At 45.2% G+C, this 16371-nt stretch overlaps 1 protein-coding gene across 4 annotated transcripts in view; it reads left to right on the forward strand.

The window, feature by feature from the left end:
• LOC134573014 (gastrula zinc finger protein XlCGF26.1-like) overlaps positions 1 to 16371 on the forward strand; it is a 430963-nt gene that overhangs the window by 390758 nt on the left and 23834 nt on the right. The window contains exon 2 of one of the 4 annotated variants that reach the window (XM_063432384.1): positions 11164 to 11328. The exons of 2 other annotated variants lie outside the window; for them this stretch is intronic. In XM_063432384.1, coding sequence (XP_063288454.1) covers positions 11305 to 11328 — 24 coding nt within the window. In that variant the 5' untranslated portion in view covers positions 11164 to 11304. The remainder of the gene's footprint in view (positions 1 to 11163; positions 11329 to 16371) is intronic. One more of the 4 variants, XM_063432375.1, reaches the window with a different exon arrangement.

Raw genomic sequence — 16371 nt, forward strand, 5'->3', positions numbered from 1 at the left:
AGGTAAGACGCTTCTGACGTTGTTTGTTGTTCAGGAGCGGCTTGTCCAGGATCAGTCTGTGTGTGGTGGCTCTTGATGCACTGACTCCAGCCTCAGTCTACTCCTTGTGAAAGTCCCCAACACATTTGAATGGCCTTTTCCCTATGACCAGGCTGCGGTCATCCCTGCTGCTTGTGCACCTTTTTCTTCCACACTTTTCCCTTCCATATAGCTTTCTATTAATGTGCTTTGATACAGCACTTTGGGAACATCCAACTTCCTTGGCAATTACCTTTTTGAGGCTTTCCCTCCTTATGGAGGGTGTCAATGATGGTTTTCTGCACAACTGTCAGGTCAGCAGTCTTCCCCATGATTATGATTCCTACTGAACCAGACTGAGAGACTTGCAGGGGTTATGGCTTATATAGCTGATTAGAATGGGACACTGCGAGCCTAGAATATTGCAACTTTTCACAATATTCTATTTTACTGAGATTGTGGATTTGGGGTTTTCATGAACTGTAAGCCATTATCATCACACTTATGACAAATCACGGCTTGAACTACCTGGCTTTGCATGTAATGCGTCTATATCATATTAGTTTCCCCTTTTACTTTGCATTACTGAAATAAATGAACTTTTGCACGATATTCTAATTTTTTGAATATCACCTGTAGAATGTGACGGCAGATAAGAACTATTCGGCCCATCTAGTCTGCCCAATTTTTAAAAATACTTTCATTAGTCCCTGGCCTTATCTTATAGTTAGGATAGCCTTATGCCTATCCCACGAATGCTTAAACTCCTTTACTGTGTTAACCACTTCAGCTGGAAGGCTATTCCATGCATCCACTACCCTTTCAGTAAAGTAATACCTCCGGGTATTATTTTTAAACCTTTGCCCCTCTAATTTAAGACTATGTCCTCTTGTTGTGGTAGTTTTTCTTCTTTTAAATCTAGTCTCCTCATTTACTGTGTTGATTCCCTTTATGTATTTAAATGTTTCTATCATATCCCCCCTGTCTCGTCTTTCCTCCAAGCTATACATGTTAAGATCCTTTAACCTTTCCTTGTAAGTTTTATCCTGCAATCCATGAACCAGTTTAGTAGCCCTTCTCTGAACTCTCTCTAAAGTATCAATATCCTTCTGGAGATACGGTCTCCAGTACTGCGTACAATACTCCAAGTGAGGTCTCACCAGTGTTCTGTACAATGGCATGAGCACTTCCCTATTTCAAAGCATGTTAATTCCCCAACTTGGGCAGAAACCGTGAATGCAGTCCCATAAATAGTGATATATATGCAATTGTAACAGATCCCTTATACTCCAGCTGAGTATATCCATGCAGTATCTCCCAAAATCCAAGTGTAGTTGAAGGTGTAGTGAGTTATAGCTCCCAATCCCCCAAACATGAGCTAGGACTTCATGAAGGGGTAAAACAATCTGTTTAATGGTGGCCACAGGTTGGCATTTTATGCAGGTCCTCCAGTAAGGGATACTCCCACAGGGACTTTGTGGAGGACTGAAACACAAGTTACAGTAACCAATCATCATACAGTACAATATAAAACACTCCCACATAAACAGTGAAATCCCTCCTCTCTATCCTGGAGATAAAGTGGTTAAGTGGCTGTAGTAAACTCCATTATCTCCAGGTAGCGAAAATATTTCCATTTTACAAAGGTAACAAAATACATTAAAATACATGACTTATATTTTACTGAACGAAACCCACACATTCAACCTCTCCCCAGATAGCTTGGATCTGAGCGATCAATATAGCCGAAAAGTACTCCGATCCCACGAACACAGTTAAATCACCATGGAGCCAAAGAGTTTTTCACCGACTGTTCATTAGAAATCTGTTCAGAAGTAGCTCCATTTATTTAGCTATCTGGGTCGGTCCATTTTGTGGGTTATGAATGTACCGAACGACGAGGCGTTCATGTAAACGGAGACGAAGATATGGAAGTTTGGTAGTCCCAGCGGTGTTCGTGAGAAACAGTGGCCGAAAATAGTTCCTTGCAGTCGACGACCAAACACCGCTGGGCGTTCGTCAGTTTAAGATGGCCACCACCACATGTTCGTTCATACGAACGGCGACCACTCAGCCGTTCGTCAAATAGTTGTGGTTAACCACAGCTTCTGGGAGGTTAATAAGCTGCACCCTCCCATTGCGTGTGGTCTGTCTGTTCAGTAGTTTGTTCGGTTTTAATAAAAGGGAATAGAATAGTGCTAAATGCACGAACAGCATATGAAATAAAGGGTCCTGGTATTCACAAAACAGGGGTTTTGTCACAGTAATAAATTATTCTTACACGTAAATCAAATTCAGCTGACACAATTATAGCAAACATTATGTGGAGAGGAGGAGAGATGTCAGGTCACCCATAGAACTTGCAAAGAAAGCCCTTTGCCCAATAAATGATGACATACATATTAATGCTTCTTTTTAAAAAATGTATCTTGATATGATGGGATATATCTCAAGCACACATGAGAAACAACCCAATTCAGCAGATGCCAAGAGCAAACATTATATGGAGAAATGTCACCCATAGATTTATAAAAGGAGCTCTTTGTCCAATAAATGGCGACCTATACATTAATAGAACGCTATAGGGTCAGGAACACAAACCTCTTGGCCCCCCCTTGCCCTCCTAAATATTGTAAAAACGTATCTTTATTCCAGTCTGCTGGTGCTGGCTCTGCCCATGATCTGCCTCCTTGACTGACATCATCAGAAGTGATGATGTGAGCCAATCACAATGCTTTCACACAGGAAAGCATTGGATTGTCTGAAATTGCCAAGGAGGTGGGGCAGGTGGCAGAGCCAAAAGCCACACTGGCCAATCAGCTTCTCCTCATAGAGATGCATTAAATCAATGCAGAGGGTGGAGACACTGAATGTCAGTCACACTGTGCAGCGCTGCCCCAGGAATCGCCACCAGTTGAGGTATCCCTAGGCTGAAATGTGAATACTGCCCTTTCTCTGAAAAAATAGTGTTTACTGCAAAGAGACTGCAGGGAGGGAATATACTCACCAGAACAACTACATTAAGCTGTAGTTGTTCTTGTGGCTATAGTGTACCTTTAACCCTTTAAGGACACTGTAACGGCTACCCAGATAGAGAGAGGGTTTCTGCCGTTGAAGACGTCCTTTTTCCCTGCAAGCTGCTGTGGAGAAGTAGGCTGCTGTAATCCCATCCACGATATCCAGAGTGAGGAGCAGGTTCAGCTGTAAACAGGAGCAGAATAATATTCCCAAATAATCCCCTTCCAAGAACGAGACGAGGCTACGTTTTGAAGGGTCAAGAAGAACTGAGGACTGGAACACCCAGCCTGCTTTTTATTAGAAATAGATACACACAGAACACTCCCAGGGGGAGGATGAAAACAACCAATAATACAGATGGTAACACCCCCACGTCTCCTCCCCTCAGATAACTACATAACCCAATTACAATGTCCACATTTTTCCACCAGTTCTGGATGTACCCCAAAAACAGGGGGTACAGCTTTAAATCCGGTAGCGCTGGATAGCTCTCCTTCAGGGGGACAATATATCCAAAAATCACCCCATTCGGATGTACAGTTCGGGAGATACAACGTTCCAAAGTTTTGACCGACCGCACAGACCAACTAGCCGAAATTAGTTCCATGAGTTTTGGCCTTGCGGTCGGTCTCCGTTCGCACGGTAAAAAGGTATGATACTCTGGCCATCCATGCGAATCGCGGGGTTCGCTGGAATCCCCATAGATGATTGCATATAACTACCGAACGAGGGGACGTTCGGTAGTTTCCGTACGAACTTATGGAGGTCTGGAGGATTCAGCGGTGTTCGCCTGTTTGCGTATCCGTTTTCAGTTCCATGCGGTTACAGGCAAACACCGCTGTTCGCACACAAGATGGCCGCGAACACGTGGAAAGTCCCGAAATGGCGGCCACCTCTGCATTACACGTGAAATTCGCACGGAACCAGACGAACAGAGGAATGGAACGAATGGATGTGTAAGTTGTAATCCCCTTGTTTGTTTCACATCCACCAGAGGTTGGTAGGGATCTGTTACACTGCTCCCCTTTTGTGGAACACTCCGGCAGACCCGGATTGATCCTTTTCGGGTCAACTTGGGGCTGTCCGGTCCTTTGTTAGGGCAATAGTTCTGTTTGTCTGGACAGACCGTCCGCGTTCCCATTAAACTTGCCAGGGCGGTATTGGATGGAGAAATTGTATGGCTGTAGTGCGAGACTCCATCTCAGTAAGCGTCCATTATCTCCAGCTACTCTGTTCAGCCATACAAGGGGGTTATGATCAGTAATTAAGGTGAATTCTTGACCATACAGATATGGGGTTAATTTCTTTAGGGCCCAGACCAGGGCTAAGCACTCTTTTTCCACTGCCGCGTAACTCACTTCTCTAGGTAACAGTTTTCTGCTGAGATACGCGACAGGGTGTTCGCCCCCGTCTTCGCCGACCTGGCTTAGCACTGCCCCCAGTCCGTACATGGACGCATCTGTGTGGACGACAAATCTTTTGTTAGGGACGGGGGCAGATAAGACAGGTGCATTGATCAAGGCTTGTTTCAAGGTTTGGAATGCTGTTTCACAGGCGGGAGACCACAGGACTACTCTAGGTAAATTCTTCTTTGTTAAATCTGTCAAGGGTTTGGCGATGGCGCTGTAGTCAGGGACAAATCTCCTGTAGTACCCTGCCGTCCCTAAAAATGCTAACACTTGTGTCTTAGTGTGGGGTGTGGGCCAATTGGCTACGGCCTCTACTTTAGCGGGTTCTGGTCGTTGTTTCCCACACCCCACCCGGTGTCCCAAATACTGGACTTCAGCCATGCCAAAGTTACACTTCTCCGGCTTTAGAGTTAGGCCGGCGGCCCTAATCTGATCCAACACAGTCTCTATGTGTTGTAGGTGTTCCCCCCAAGTCTCGCTATAGATCGCAATGTCATCCAGGTATGCGCAAGCGAAGTCCTGGAAGCCATCAAGGAGGCGGTCCACTAAGCGCTGAAAAGTAGCTGGGGCGTTTTTCATCCCGAAAGGCATGACCTTAAACTGGTACAGGCCAAACGGGGTGACAAACGCCGACTTAGGGATAGCGTCCTTGGCCAGGGGAATCTGCCAGTACCCCTTGCACAAGTCAATGGTGTTCAGATAGCGTCCCCTGGCAATGCGATCCAATAGCTCGTCTACTCGGGGCATGGGGTATGCGTCTGTCACAGTTCGGTCGTTGAGGCGTCGGTAATCGACACAGAACCGGGTCGTCCCGTCCTTTTTGGGGACTAGGACGACGGGAGATGCCCAGGGACTGTCGGATGGCTCTATAACCCCTAGTTTTAACATCTCCTGAATCTCCTTCCTCATCTCTTCTTTTACAGCCTCGGGAATTCTATAGGGAGTTTGTCGGAGCGGGGCTTGGCCTGGGGTTTCTACGTAATGGGTCGCTACAGGTGTGTAACCTGGCTCCTGGGAAAAGGTTAATCTCTTTTCAACTAGTAGTTGCTGGAGTTGTTCTCGTTCTGTGGGAGTTAATCGCTCCCCTAGCTGTACTGTATTAAGCAGCGTTTTGGACTCGGGGTTGGCTAATAGATCAGGGATGGGGAGACTGTCAGGGTCCTCAGAGGCGGGGATGCATATGGCGGCTATGTCCTCGGGCCGTTCTTGGTATTCCTTTAATAGGTTTATATGAAAGGACTTCTGTATCTTTTCGTCCTTGCTACTGGCAATGATATAGGTGGTGTCACAGACCTGGGCTACTACTTTGTAGGGGCCTTGCCAGGAGGTCTGCAATTTATTTCCTCGAACGGGTTTAAGTACTAGAACTTTCTGTCCTACCTGGAATGTTCTCAGCCTAGCGTTCCGATCGTACCAATGTTTCTGCCGACCCTGGGCCGCATGGAGATGATCCCGGGCCATCCGGGCTAACTGTTCCATACGGTCCCGCATTTCTAGCACATATGGTACGATGGGGACACCTTCGTGTTCCGTCTCTCCCTCCCAGTGCTCTCGGATGAGGTCGAGAGGGCCTCGCACCCTCCGTCCATAGAGCAGTTCAAAGGGAGAGAACCCAGTGGACTCCTGCGGTACCTCCCGGTAAGCAAACAGGAGGTGTGGCAAAAATCGCTCCCAGTCTCTGTATTCCGCCGTAAAGGTCCGTAGCAATTGCTTTAGGGTACCATTAAAGCGTTCACAGAGACCGTTAGTCTGGGGGTGGTACGGTGAACTAAGTAGGGGCTTAATACCACAGACCTTCCACAACTGCTGGGTTAAGTCTGCGGTAAACTGGGTCCCTCTGTCCGACAAGATTTCCTGGGGAAATCCTACTCTGGTGAATATCCCGACTAGCGCACTGGCGACAGTGTCAGCCTGGATATTCGTCAGAGCGACGGCTTCTGGGTAGCGGGTGGCATAGTCCACCACGGTAAGAATGTATTTCTTACCAGAGGGACTGGGGTTAGGTAGGGGTCCTACTAGATCGACTGCCACCCTGCTAAATGGTTCCTCGATCACAGGCATAGGGGACAGTCGAGCTTTCGGATGATCCCCTCTCTTCCCCACCCTCTGGCATACATCACACGTGCTACAGTAACGGCGCACGTCCTTCGAGATTCCTGGCCAAAAGAAGGTCTGAGTGATTCTGTAGGTTGTGCGGTTACCCCCTAGATGTCCTGCTAACGGAATGTCGTGGCCAATTCGGAGAAGCTCCAATCGGTACTTTCTAGGTACCACTAATTGGCGCTTCTGCGAAGGAGCACAGCCTCTCTTCCTGCCTTCGGTTAATCTGTATAATCGGTCCCCCTCCCATATAAAACGTTCCCGCTCATCCCCTCTATTGTCAGCTAGTTCTCGGTACTTTCGGAGGGTGGGGTCCTGTCTAGTTTCCCTCCCAAACTCCTCTGGGGTGTCACAAGCTAGCGGTCTATCTGTAGTGTCATTGCTAGGTGTCTGTCGGTGGCTTACCTGGGTCTCCCGACCTGTTGGCGGATCGTCCTCGATACGGGTCTGTGAGCGGGTGGTCACGGGGCAAGCCGCAGCAGTAGTGGGTAAAAAGGCCGAGGCTAGAGGGCCAATATCATTGCCCAACACGACCTCAGCGGGTAGGTTGTCCATAATGCCCACCGTGGTCTTTCCTGACCCGACTCCCCAATCCAAGTGTACCCGGGCGGTGGGTAAGCGAAAAACAGCCCCCCCTGCGACCCGAACAGCAACAGTACGGTTAGACACAAGCTCTGGTTTCACCAGATGCTTTTGTATTAAAGTGATGGTAGCGCCAGTGTCCCTTAGGCCTTGTGCTATCTGTCCATTTACACGCACCTCCTGACGGTGGTGCTGGCGATTATCTGGGGAAGCCGCTTGTATGGGGTTGGCCTCATATAATATTCCCAGGCATTCCTCAGGGCTCCCTTCAATTTCCAGGCAATGAGCAGCAGCGGGGCGTGAAGATGGGCTTTCGGTGTTAGATGTGCGCCTCCAATTATTATTGGCTGATCCCAACGGGCAAACACGGGCAATATGTCCCAGGTTGCCGCAGCGATGACACGTCACTCTGTAGGATTCCCGGGGCTGGTTGTTAGACCCTTGAGGACGTGGAGGTCCTGGGGGTACCGGGGCCCGGAATTCTGTGCGTGCAGCGTAGGTTGGGGTGCGGGCCTCTGTTCTAGGTGCTGGTCGCGTAGTACCTTGGCTCACTTTTCTCGTTTCCACATATTCGTCTGCTAGTCGTGCTGCCTCATTTAAGTTGGCTGGGCGGCGATCTCTCACCCAATCCTGTGTATCTGCCGCCAAATCTTGGAAGAAATGTTCCATCAAGAACAATTGTAGCACTTCTTCTCCGGTGTTAGCATTGCACCCTTGCATCCAATGTGATGCCACCCTTTGTAGCTTGTTTGCCCATTCCATGTGGGAGTCCGCTGCCTTCTTTTTGGACTCCCGGAAGCGACGGCGATACGCCTCTGGGGTGACTGCGTATCGGGTGAGTAGTGCGGCTTTCACCCGCTGATATTGTGTGATATCTTCGGCCGTGAGTGCCCGAAAAGCCTCATTTGCTTTTCCTGAAAGTTTCCCAGCCAGAATAGTAACCCATTGGTCTGGGGGTATCTGGTGCAGTGAGCACTGCCGCTCAAAATCTGCCAAATACCCATCAATCTCTTCCTCATTTTCTGCAAACGCTTTAAATGCAGTAAATGGTATTTTCCTCCCTGCAGCAACGGGAGGAGGAGTAGGAACTATATGTGTACTAGCTTGTTGCGCCAATACATGTTCCGTGTCTTGCCTCCTCTTAGTCTCGATCTCCTCTTTTGCGTTCTTGAACAGTCTGTCTAATAGCTCCGTGGTCTTTTCCGGATATAATGCTAATCTTCGCTGTACAATAGCAGTGAGTACATCGTTCTCGCTGACCGGTGCAATAGGTTCAGTTACCTCCATGGATCTATCCATTTCGTCCAGCTCCAGTAGGTCAGCTATCAGCTCTCTCCTTGGTCTGTTACTAGCACTCCTACCACGATTTTCCAATAGATCTTTCAGTGTGGGTCTTTTCAGCTTGGCATACTGAGACTCCATTCAGCACTTGCTCCTTGGGCAAAAGAACCATCCCACCGCTGCCACCAATGTAACGGCTACCCAGATAGAGAGAGGGTTTCTGCCGTTGAAGACGTCCTTTTTCCCTGCAAGCTGCTGTGGAGAAGTAGGCTGCTGTAATCCCATCCACGATATCCAGAGTGAGGAGCAGGTTCAGCTGTAAACAGGAGCAGAATAATATTCCCAAATAATCCCCTTCCAAGAACGAGACGAGGCTACGTTTTGAAGGGTCAAGAAGAACTGAGGACTGGAACACCCAGCCTGCTTTTTATTAGAAATAGATACACACAGAACACTCCCAGGGGGAGGATGAAAACAACCAATAATACAGATGGTAACACCCCCACGTCTCCTCCCCTCAGATAACTACATAACCCAATTACAATGTCCACATTTTTCCACCAGTTCTGGATGTACCCCAAAAACAGGGGGTACAGCTTTAAATCCGGTAGCGCTGGATAGCTCTCCTTCAGGGGGACAATATATCCAAAAATCACCCCATTCGGATGTACAGTTCGGGAGATACAACGTTCCAAAGTTTTGACCGACTGCACAGACCAACTAGCCGAAATTAGTTCCATGAGTTTTGGCCTTGCGGTCGGTCTCCGTTCGCACGGTAAAAAGGTATGATACTCTGGCCATCCATGCGAATCGCGGGGTTCGCTGGAATCCCCATAGATGATTGCATATAACTACCGAACGAGGGGACGTTCGGTAGTTTCCGTACGAACTTATGGAGGTCTGGAGGATTCAGCGGTGTTCGCCTGTTTGCGTATCCGTTTTCAGTTCCATGCGGTTACAGGCAAACACCGCTGTTCGCACACAAGATGGCCGCGAACACGTGGAAAGTCCCGAAATGGCGGCCACCTCTGCATTACACGTGAAATTCGCACGGAACCAGACGAACAGAGGAATGGAACGAATGGATGTGTAAGTTGTAATCCCCTTGTTTGTTTCACATCCACCAGAGGTTGGTAGGGATCTGTTACAGACACATAACATGTGTGACATGTCATGATTCCCTTTATTCCAGAAGTTTGGTACTTAAGGGGTTAAAGGAGTACTAAAGGGTCTGAAACATAAATGTGTATTTCTGACACTAGAGGTTAAAAACACATGTAGGGCCACTGGCCCCCCTTAAATAATAAGAAAACTGTTATTGTGTGTCTGTCAGTGAGCATTTCAAATCAGTGCAATTGTGTCTGTCATTGATGATCTCAGCCAATCACAATGCTTTCCCATAGGATTGCAATGGATTGGCTGATATCAGAATTCTGATGACCTCAGCCAAGTGAGCTGGGCCAAATGCTGCCCTAGCCAATCGGCATCTCCTCGTAGAGATGCATTGAATCCGTGCATCTCTATAGGGAGCGTTCAGCGTCTCCATGCAGCATTGCCCCAGGAAGCAGTGGCTGTCTGATAATTGGCCACTATAGGCATTCTTTGGCTCTAATGTAAACACAGCCTTTTGTCTGAAAAGGCAGCATATACGTTAAAAAGTCCTTTCTCTGAAAAAAATAGTGTTTACTGCAAAGAGCCTGCAGGGAGGGATTATACTCATCAGAACAACTACATTAAGCTGCAGTTGTTCTGGTGACTATAGTATCCATTTAATACTTAACACACTCTCAATAACAGACCCACAATCTCACTTATTTGAAACGCAGACACTCCTGGACTGACACACTCTCAATGACAGACACAATCGCACTGATTTGAAACACTTACTCACTGGCAAACGCATTTACACATTCTAGCACACACACTCACAAATGGATTTTATTTCTTGTTGTATTGTTTTTTTAGGCTCACCCAGCTGGTCTCCCTTTAGGAAAGCGGTTGTTGGTTCTCTCCCTGGTGTCCAGTGGGGATAGTCTCCCTAGGATTCTGTGGCAATTTTTTTTTCCCCCATGAAGTCTTCTAGTTTCTCTTTGCTCCGTTGCGCGCCCTTTGTGATGCCAGGGCTGGCATAAAGTCTTAGACTGTCTCCAGGCATCACCTCAGAGGGCGCGTGCGAGGGAGCAGAAAGGAACACCTCATCAGCGCTCCTCCACCTACCTTCTTCTCTCCTCTCCCCGGGCCCCCTGTGACAGGCCTTTGACCATCTCCTCGCTGCGCCAAAAACCTTTTGTGCAAATGTGTACCATGTCTGCGCTCCCTCAAAAAGGTGTACAAGCACACACCTTAGAGGGAACATGGATGGTGTTATTGTACATATACCCCCTGTGTATATCATAATAGTGTGTGTGAAGCCCTCTTATTGTATGTATTTCTCCTGTGTATATCAGGATGGTGTGTGTGGAACCCTCTAATTATTGATATACCCCTTGTGTATATCAGGATGGTGTGTATGGAACACTCTTATTGTACATATATCTCATGTGTATACCAGGATGGTGTGTGTTGAACTATTTTATTGTGTATATATACCTGTGTGTATTGGTGCCACTGGTGCTGTGAAGTGTAAGGTAGTCGCTAATTGTCCGAGTATTTTTGTTTATCACATTTAAAAGCAAAAACAATCTTTGACCAAGAGACCAAAATATCCACACTCCTTTCATGATGGACACTGCTTGACCAATATATTTTTATCCAGTAGGTTAATTCTTTTGATTTATGTCTCTCGTATTCGGATCCACCAAGGTCACCAATCTCTGCTAGCAGCAGAATTTTGTTTGAGAAAGTGATCGATAAGAAGGTGGAGGTGATTGCAAGTGTCTTGGATGAAGTCTCAGAGATGGACTTCCAGCTGAATGGACAGGTAAGTGTTAAATTCACAAAATGCATATCTTTTGTCTCCTCCTACCTTCCTGCCTTTCCGATATGGAATCGTAAGTCAAGCACATTGAAGAGGGAGTGTAAGAAAATGTTCTATATGCTGTGGTGAAGTACACAGTCTGGATTATTCACTAAACAGACTGTGTACTTCACCACAGCATATAGAATGATATAGAAAATGACTGAATCCAACTGCAACGTCAATTCTCATATTTTCTAAAAACAAATACGGTTGAATTTAAGTCATCTTGAGCAAATATGCTGCGATCACCTGGGTGCTTTCAATGTGCAGATTAAAATCGTTGTTTTCACATACAAATCCTTTACATAATACAGCATTTGGAAGATTCAAACAGTACTCATTTTAAACTGAATAGTGACTGAATGGACCCAGCAGAATGAACCTTAACAAATAATGCATTTATCAAGAGAGCAATCATTGTAAGTACTATTTGTCAGCTGGCAACCCTAGCAGCCAATGTGCAAATACTTACATATTTATTGGCAATGCAAGGGTTAATTAGGAGGCAGGAGGCCAGCGTTTGATAGCCATCTGCCACATTGAAAAAGTAAATGTAAGCAAATAGCTTATGTAGGTTTGTAGACCCCCTACTACTATTATGGAATGAACAACAGAAAAAAGAGAGTAAGAGCTAATTAACAGATGGGCAGTGACCCTAGAAGGGAGATCCCTCCAAACCCTTCGGAAACAAAGATAGTGCGAAAAATAGAGGTAAAGGCTGCGACAATTATTATAACAAATAATAAGCAGTGAAAGTCACAATATAAAATAAGTAAAAATCACAACATGGGAACAGAGCCTCCTTGTCTCCACTAGTCAGCCACCCCATTTTAACAGCCGAGATCGAGAAACACCGGTCCGCTCACACTCCTCGGACTCTGCTTATAACTATAGCCCACTAGAGAATGCCTATCAGGCACCTCCACTCACTTTAAATCGTCCTTACACCCGCCCTTCCTACCGACTCCCTTGGGGAACCACTCTGCAAACCTCTCTTTAATCATTTGGTAGGGAGTGGCTCCCTTAACAGGCACAAGATTCCAAAGTGATAAACTTCCACCTGTTACTCCAAGTCCCCATGGGGGAACCACTAGAATGCCCTACGGGGTAATATATTATTGCTGTTGTATCACATTGTATGCTCCACTAGAACCTTAGTCACACTTCACTCTACTGGCCCAGTGATATAACTTTTATCAGTCAATAGACGTAGTCCTGGGAGACAGAGTGTAGGACCCACTGTCTGACTATCCTCACGGAATTGCTTATATCATAACTATTTTTTTTTCCTAAACAGTGGTGTCTTTCCCAAAGTACTGTACCACTTCTTGTAACCAATGTCACCGCTCATGTTGATGTTTATGCTTAACTGCCTTACCATGTTTCTCTAAAAAAAAAAAAAAAAAAAGTGCAATATCCCTCACCTGCAATGTTCCTGTTTCCAAACGTACAATGGTTATGGGCTAGTTCATGCTGTTACGGCAGTGCAAGCCAGTTTGTGATCTTTTGCACAAAACAAAATAAAGAATAATTAAAAAAAATCAAAACACATAAAATAAGTAAAAACTCCAAATATCCGTAATAAAAAGGATCTTACTCAGACCAAATATAGAATAAAGTGCTTAAACGGGAGTAATATTCTCAGTGTCTTTTTCTGGATGAATCCACTCATATGAAAGACAAAAACCAGATAAAAAGAACCAATAGTGCAATATGAACGGTCCAATATGTATATAGATGAAATAAATGGGAGTAAACTCACATTTAGTAAAGCTATAACTAGCTCTAGTGTGAAAGGCGTACAGAGGTATAATCCCCGTTTATGGGATATGTTGTGGATTTCTTCCGTCTGGGGTATGGTCCACATTCAGGAAAGAGGGTAAAAAGAGACAACTAATAGTGCTCACTGAATAAAAACAACAGTATATATAATAACTAAAATAGTACTCCATAGCAAAGAGCAGGCTAACTGCTCCTTGGTAACAGCGCTGGTGGTATGATCCCCACCTCGGATTTCTTGGAGTGCAGGATACTGCAGGCATTTTTTAGTATCCTGTTGTGATTTTTACTTATTTTATGTTGTGATTTTCACTGCTCATTATATTAATTTATAAAAATTGGCGCAGCCCTTACTATTATGGAATGTTTAACACCTCCCTTTGCCCCCACCAGCTCAATGTAGTGGTATGGGCTCCAAGTCCCCCACTGCTATGTTTACACTGAAGGGTTAATCCAGCCATTAGAGGCCGCTTCCACGATTTACATGGAATAAATCGCACTTATCGGCGCTGGACATCCTCACGGATTCCTCTGTCAAATAAGATCCCCATTGGAAAGCATTGGGTAATGTGCATTCGGCTCCATTTGGGAGCTGACGTTGGCGGCGCAGGAGACGTCACCAGCGCAAAGGGAGCCCGGCACTGGACTAAGGTAAGTGGCTAAAGGGGTTTTAACCCCTTCAGGACCGAGGAGCACTATAGGATAGGAGCACTATACTCCAAGAGCACTATAGGATCCCTTTAACACAAAACTGAAAAAAGTCAGATACCTTCATTTACACTTCCTTAACTGCACAGTCTTTAATTTAGTATTTCTAAGGAGCCTCTCTGTATACAATTAAAGTTCAATTTACAGAGCAGGAGATAAAACATTTTTTTTAAGTAACCGCTGAATGAAAATTACATTTGTTTTCTTTCACGCAGACTGTGTCAATCATAGCCAGGGGAGGTGTAGCTAGGGCTGCATTAACAGAAATAAGTGATTTGACTCCTAAATGGCAGTGAATTGAGCAGTGAGACTACAGGGGCATAATCTATACACCAAAACTGCTTCATTAAGCTAAAGTTGTTTTGGAGACTATAGTGTTAAGTCTATGGGCAGATTTACCCCCCTTCTCACATTCCATTCGAAGATTCTATTGAGACAAAATAATGGTCGTGTAACAAGACCTAAGCATCTCAGACTTACCAGACTTTAGCACTCCACTTTAGATACATGTTAAACTAACAGCTTTTCTTTACCTCCATGAACAGGAGAGAGCGAGAAAAAAATGTGTTCCTTTATTTTACCAAATTGCAAAATGGTTGCTGTTTGGCTTATATTAATACCATATAACTGAAACTGATTTACTTCATAGCTATTTGTAATAATACTGTATTCTTCTTATCACAAAATGTCTGACATCGTTGAATTCCGTAGTTTTACATATCAGGACATAAAAACAATCATCTATTTTTAAAATTAGTTAAATACTTTGGCTTTTATAGAGGTGGTCACACTTGCTGATAATTAATTAAGGACACCTGTCTCATACTTTGCTTCTTAATTCCTAAGCGAGCAGCAGAGGGGCTCTTAGTTTTTCACACATGACTTCTCCAGTTTGACTTTATTTTTGTTAAATAAATATGACACTGTGTAATATATCATGTTTTATGGTTCATCGGAGATTGGTTTTACCTAATTTTAAGACCTGCTAAAGAACAGATTATTATGTCTGATATGTAAAACCATAGAATTCAAAGAGTGCACTCTCTATTCTCCATGATTGTAAATAATCTGAAAAGTTTGTGATCGCTCGAAAAGCTTATCCAAAATCATTAAATCAAGGCCATAATCTGTAATATGTATAGTTTTTTTTTTTCCAATTTGACAATTTTTATTTTCATAAACTTAATGGGGTACAGAAGAAAAAAAAGGGGAAGTGTTGGGGTTTCAAGTTATACAACAGTTGTCACTATCCTTAATATGCCTTAAAATAATTTTTTTTGCAATCGATCATATCTGACAATTGGCATGTGGTATAGAAGGGGATGTGGTCACCCCTGAGATGCACATTATAGATATCGTATAATGTATTGAGGTTACATGGGTTTACTTATTTTATACATCACATTGTATCCTGGATTTACTCATCCACATGAACCTCAAACTGACCTATGGTTGACTTCCTAGTGAAATACAGTTCAACTTAGAGTTGGGCTTTCAACCGGGAGTAAACAGTGGGGAGGGGATACAGAAAAAAGGGAAGGGGGTAGGTGGGGAGGGTGGGGTGGTATTTGTTAGTACAGTATGGCACCTAGCAGTATTAAGCAGTTGTGCTCGAGCGCTGTATAGAGTGGGTATATATACAGCAATGGGTCTACACCTTAGCTGAGTTTATTATTCTGTATATGGAGGCCTCTATATGTGGAGGCCTCTTTGATTTCTGGGGGGGAGGTTACGTCTATTCGGGACATGGGACTCTGTGCGTGTGGCATTGAAGGTTTGTACCATGTCAGTGACATCGACTCTCCTTTGACCTCTTTGTTAGTACTGTGTTGTGTTAAATAGTGTTTACCTTATCCCAAAAATCTGCCCATGGTGCCCAGGACACCTGAAAGGATTTTCTTTGTGAAGCAGTCTTGGCCGCCATACCCTCATACGTGTGGTATTGGTGGATTTTAGTTAGTAGTTGGGTTTTAGAGGGACAGTGAGGCTGTTTCCATTGGTTTGCTATAAGAGTGTGGGTAAGAGAGGAATAACCCTGTATGTCCGTCCAGTGGTGGTACTGTGATGCCGATGGTTTGTAGGGTGGACTGTGCCTCCTCCCATAGGTGGCATATACGCCGGCATGCCCACCATCATGCATGCCCATCTCCAGCAAAGTGGTGACACAGAGCTGTACATTGTATGGAGTCTGTGGGGCGTTAGGTACCACCTGTATACCAACTTTTTGTGGGCCTCTATGTGTGAGTAACATTGCGTAAGGCCCTTGAGGGCATTGGGGGACGCCAACACTTCTGTGTCGGTTATCAGCTCATCGCAGTCAGTGAGCCTTTGTGCCACGAAGGGTGGGGGGCAGTGTGGTGCCGTTTTCAAAACTACCTGGTAACATAGAGCAAGAGTTTGGGGTTTTGGTTGGGGTTTGCCAGCATCTGTCATACAATGTTTCTACTTCTCTTGTGCCTTGGCTAGCATTCATAGTGGTTTGTGCCACATCTGAGGGTATGACACTTTTGAGTCGCA

Source organism: Pelobates fuscus, chromosome 1, assembly GCF_036172605.1.
Source record: "Pelobates fuscus isolate aPelFus1 chromosome 1, aPelFus1.pri, whole genome shotgun sequence".
Classification (NCBI taxonomy): domain Eukaryota; kingdom Metazoa; phylum Chordata; class Amphibia; order Anura; family Pelobatidae; genus Pelobates; species Pelobates fuscus.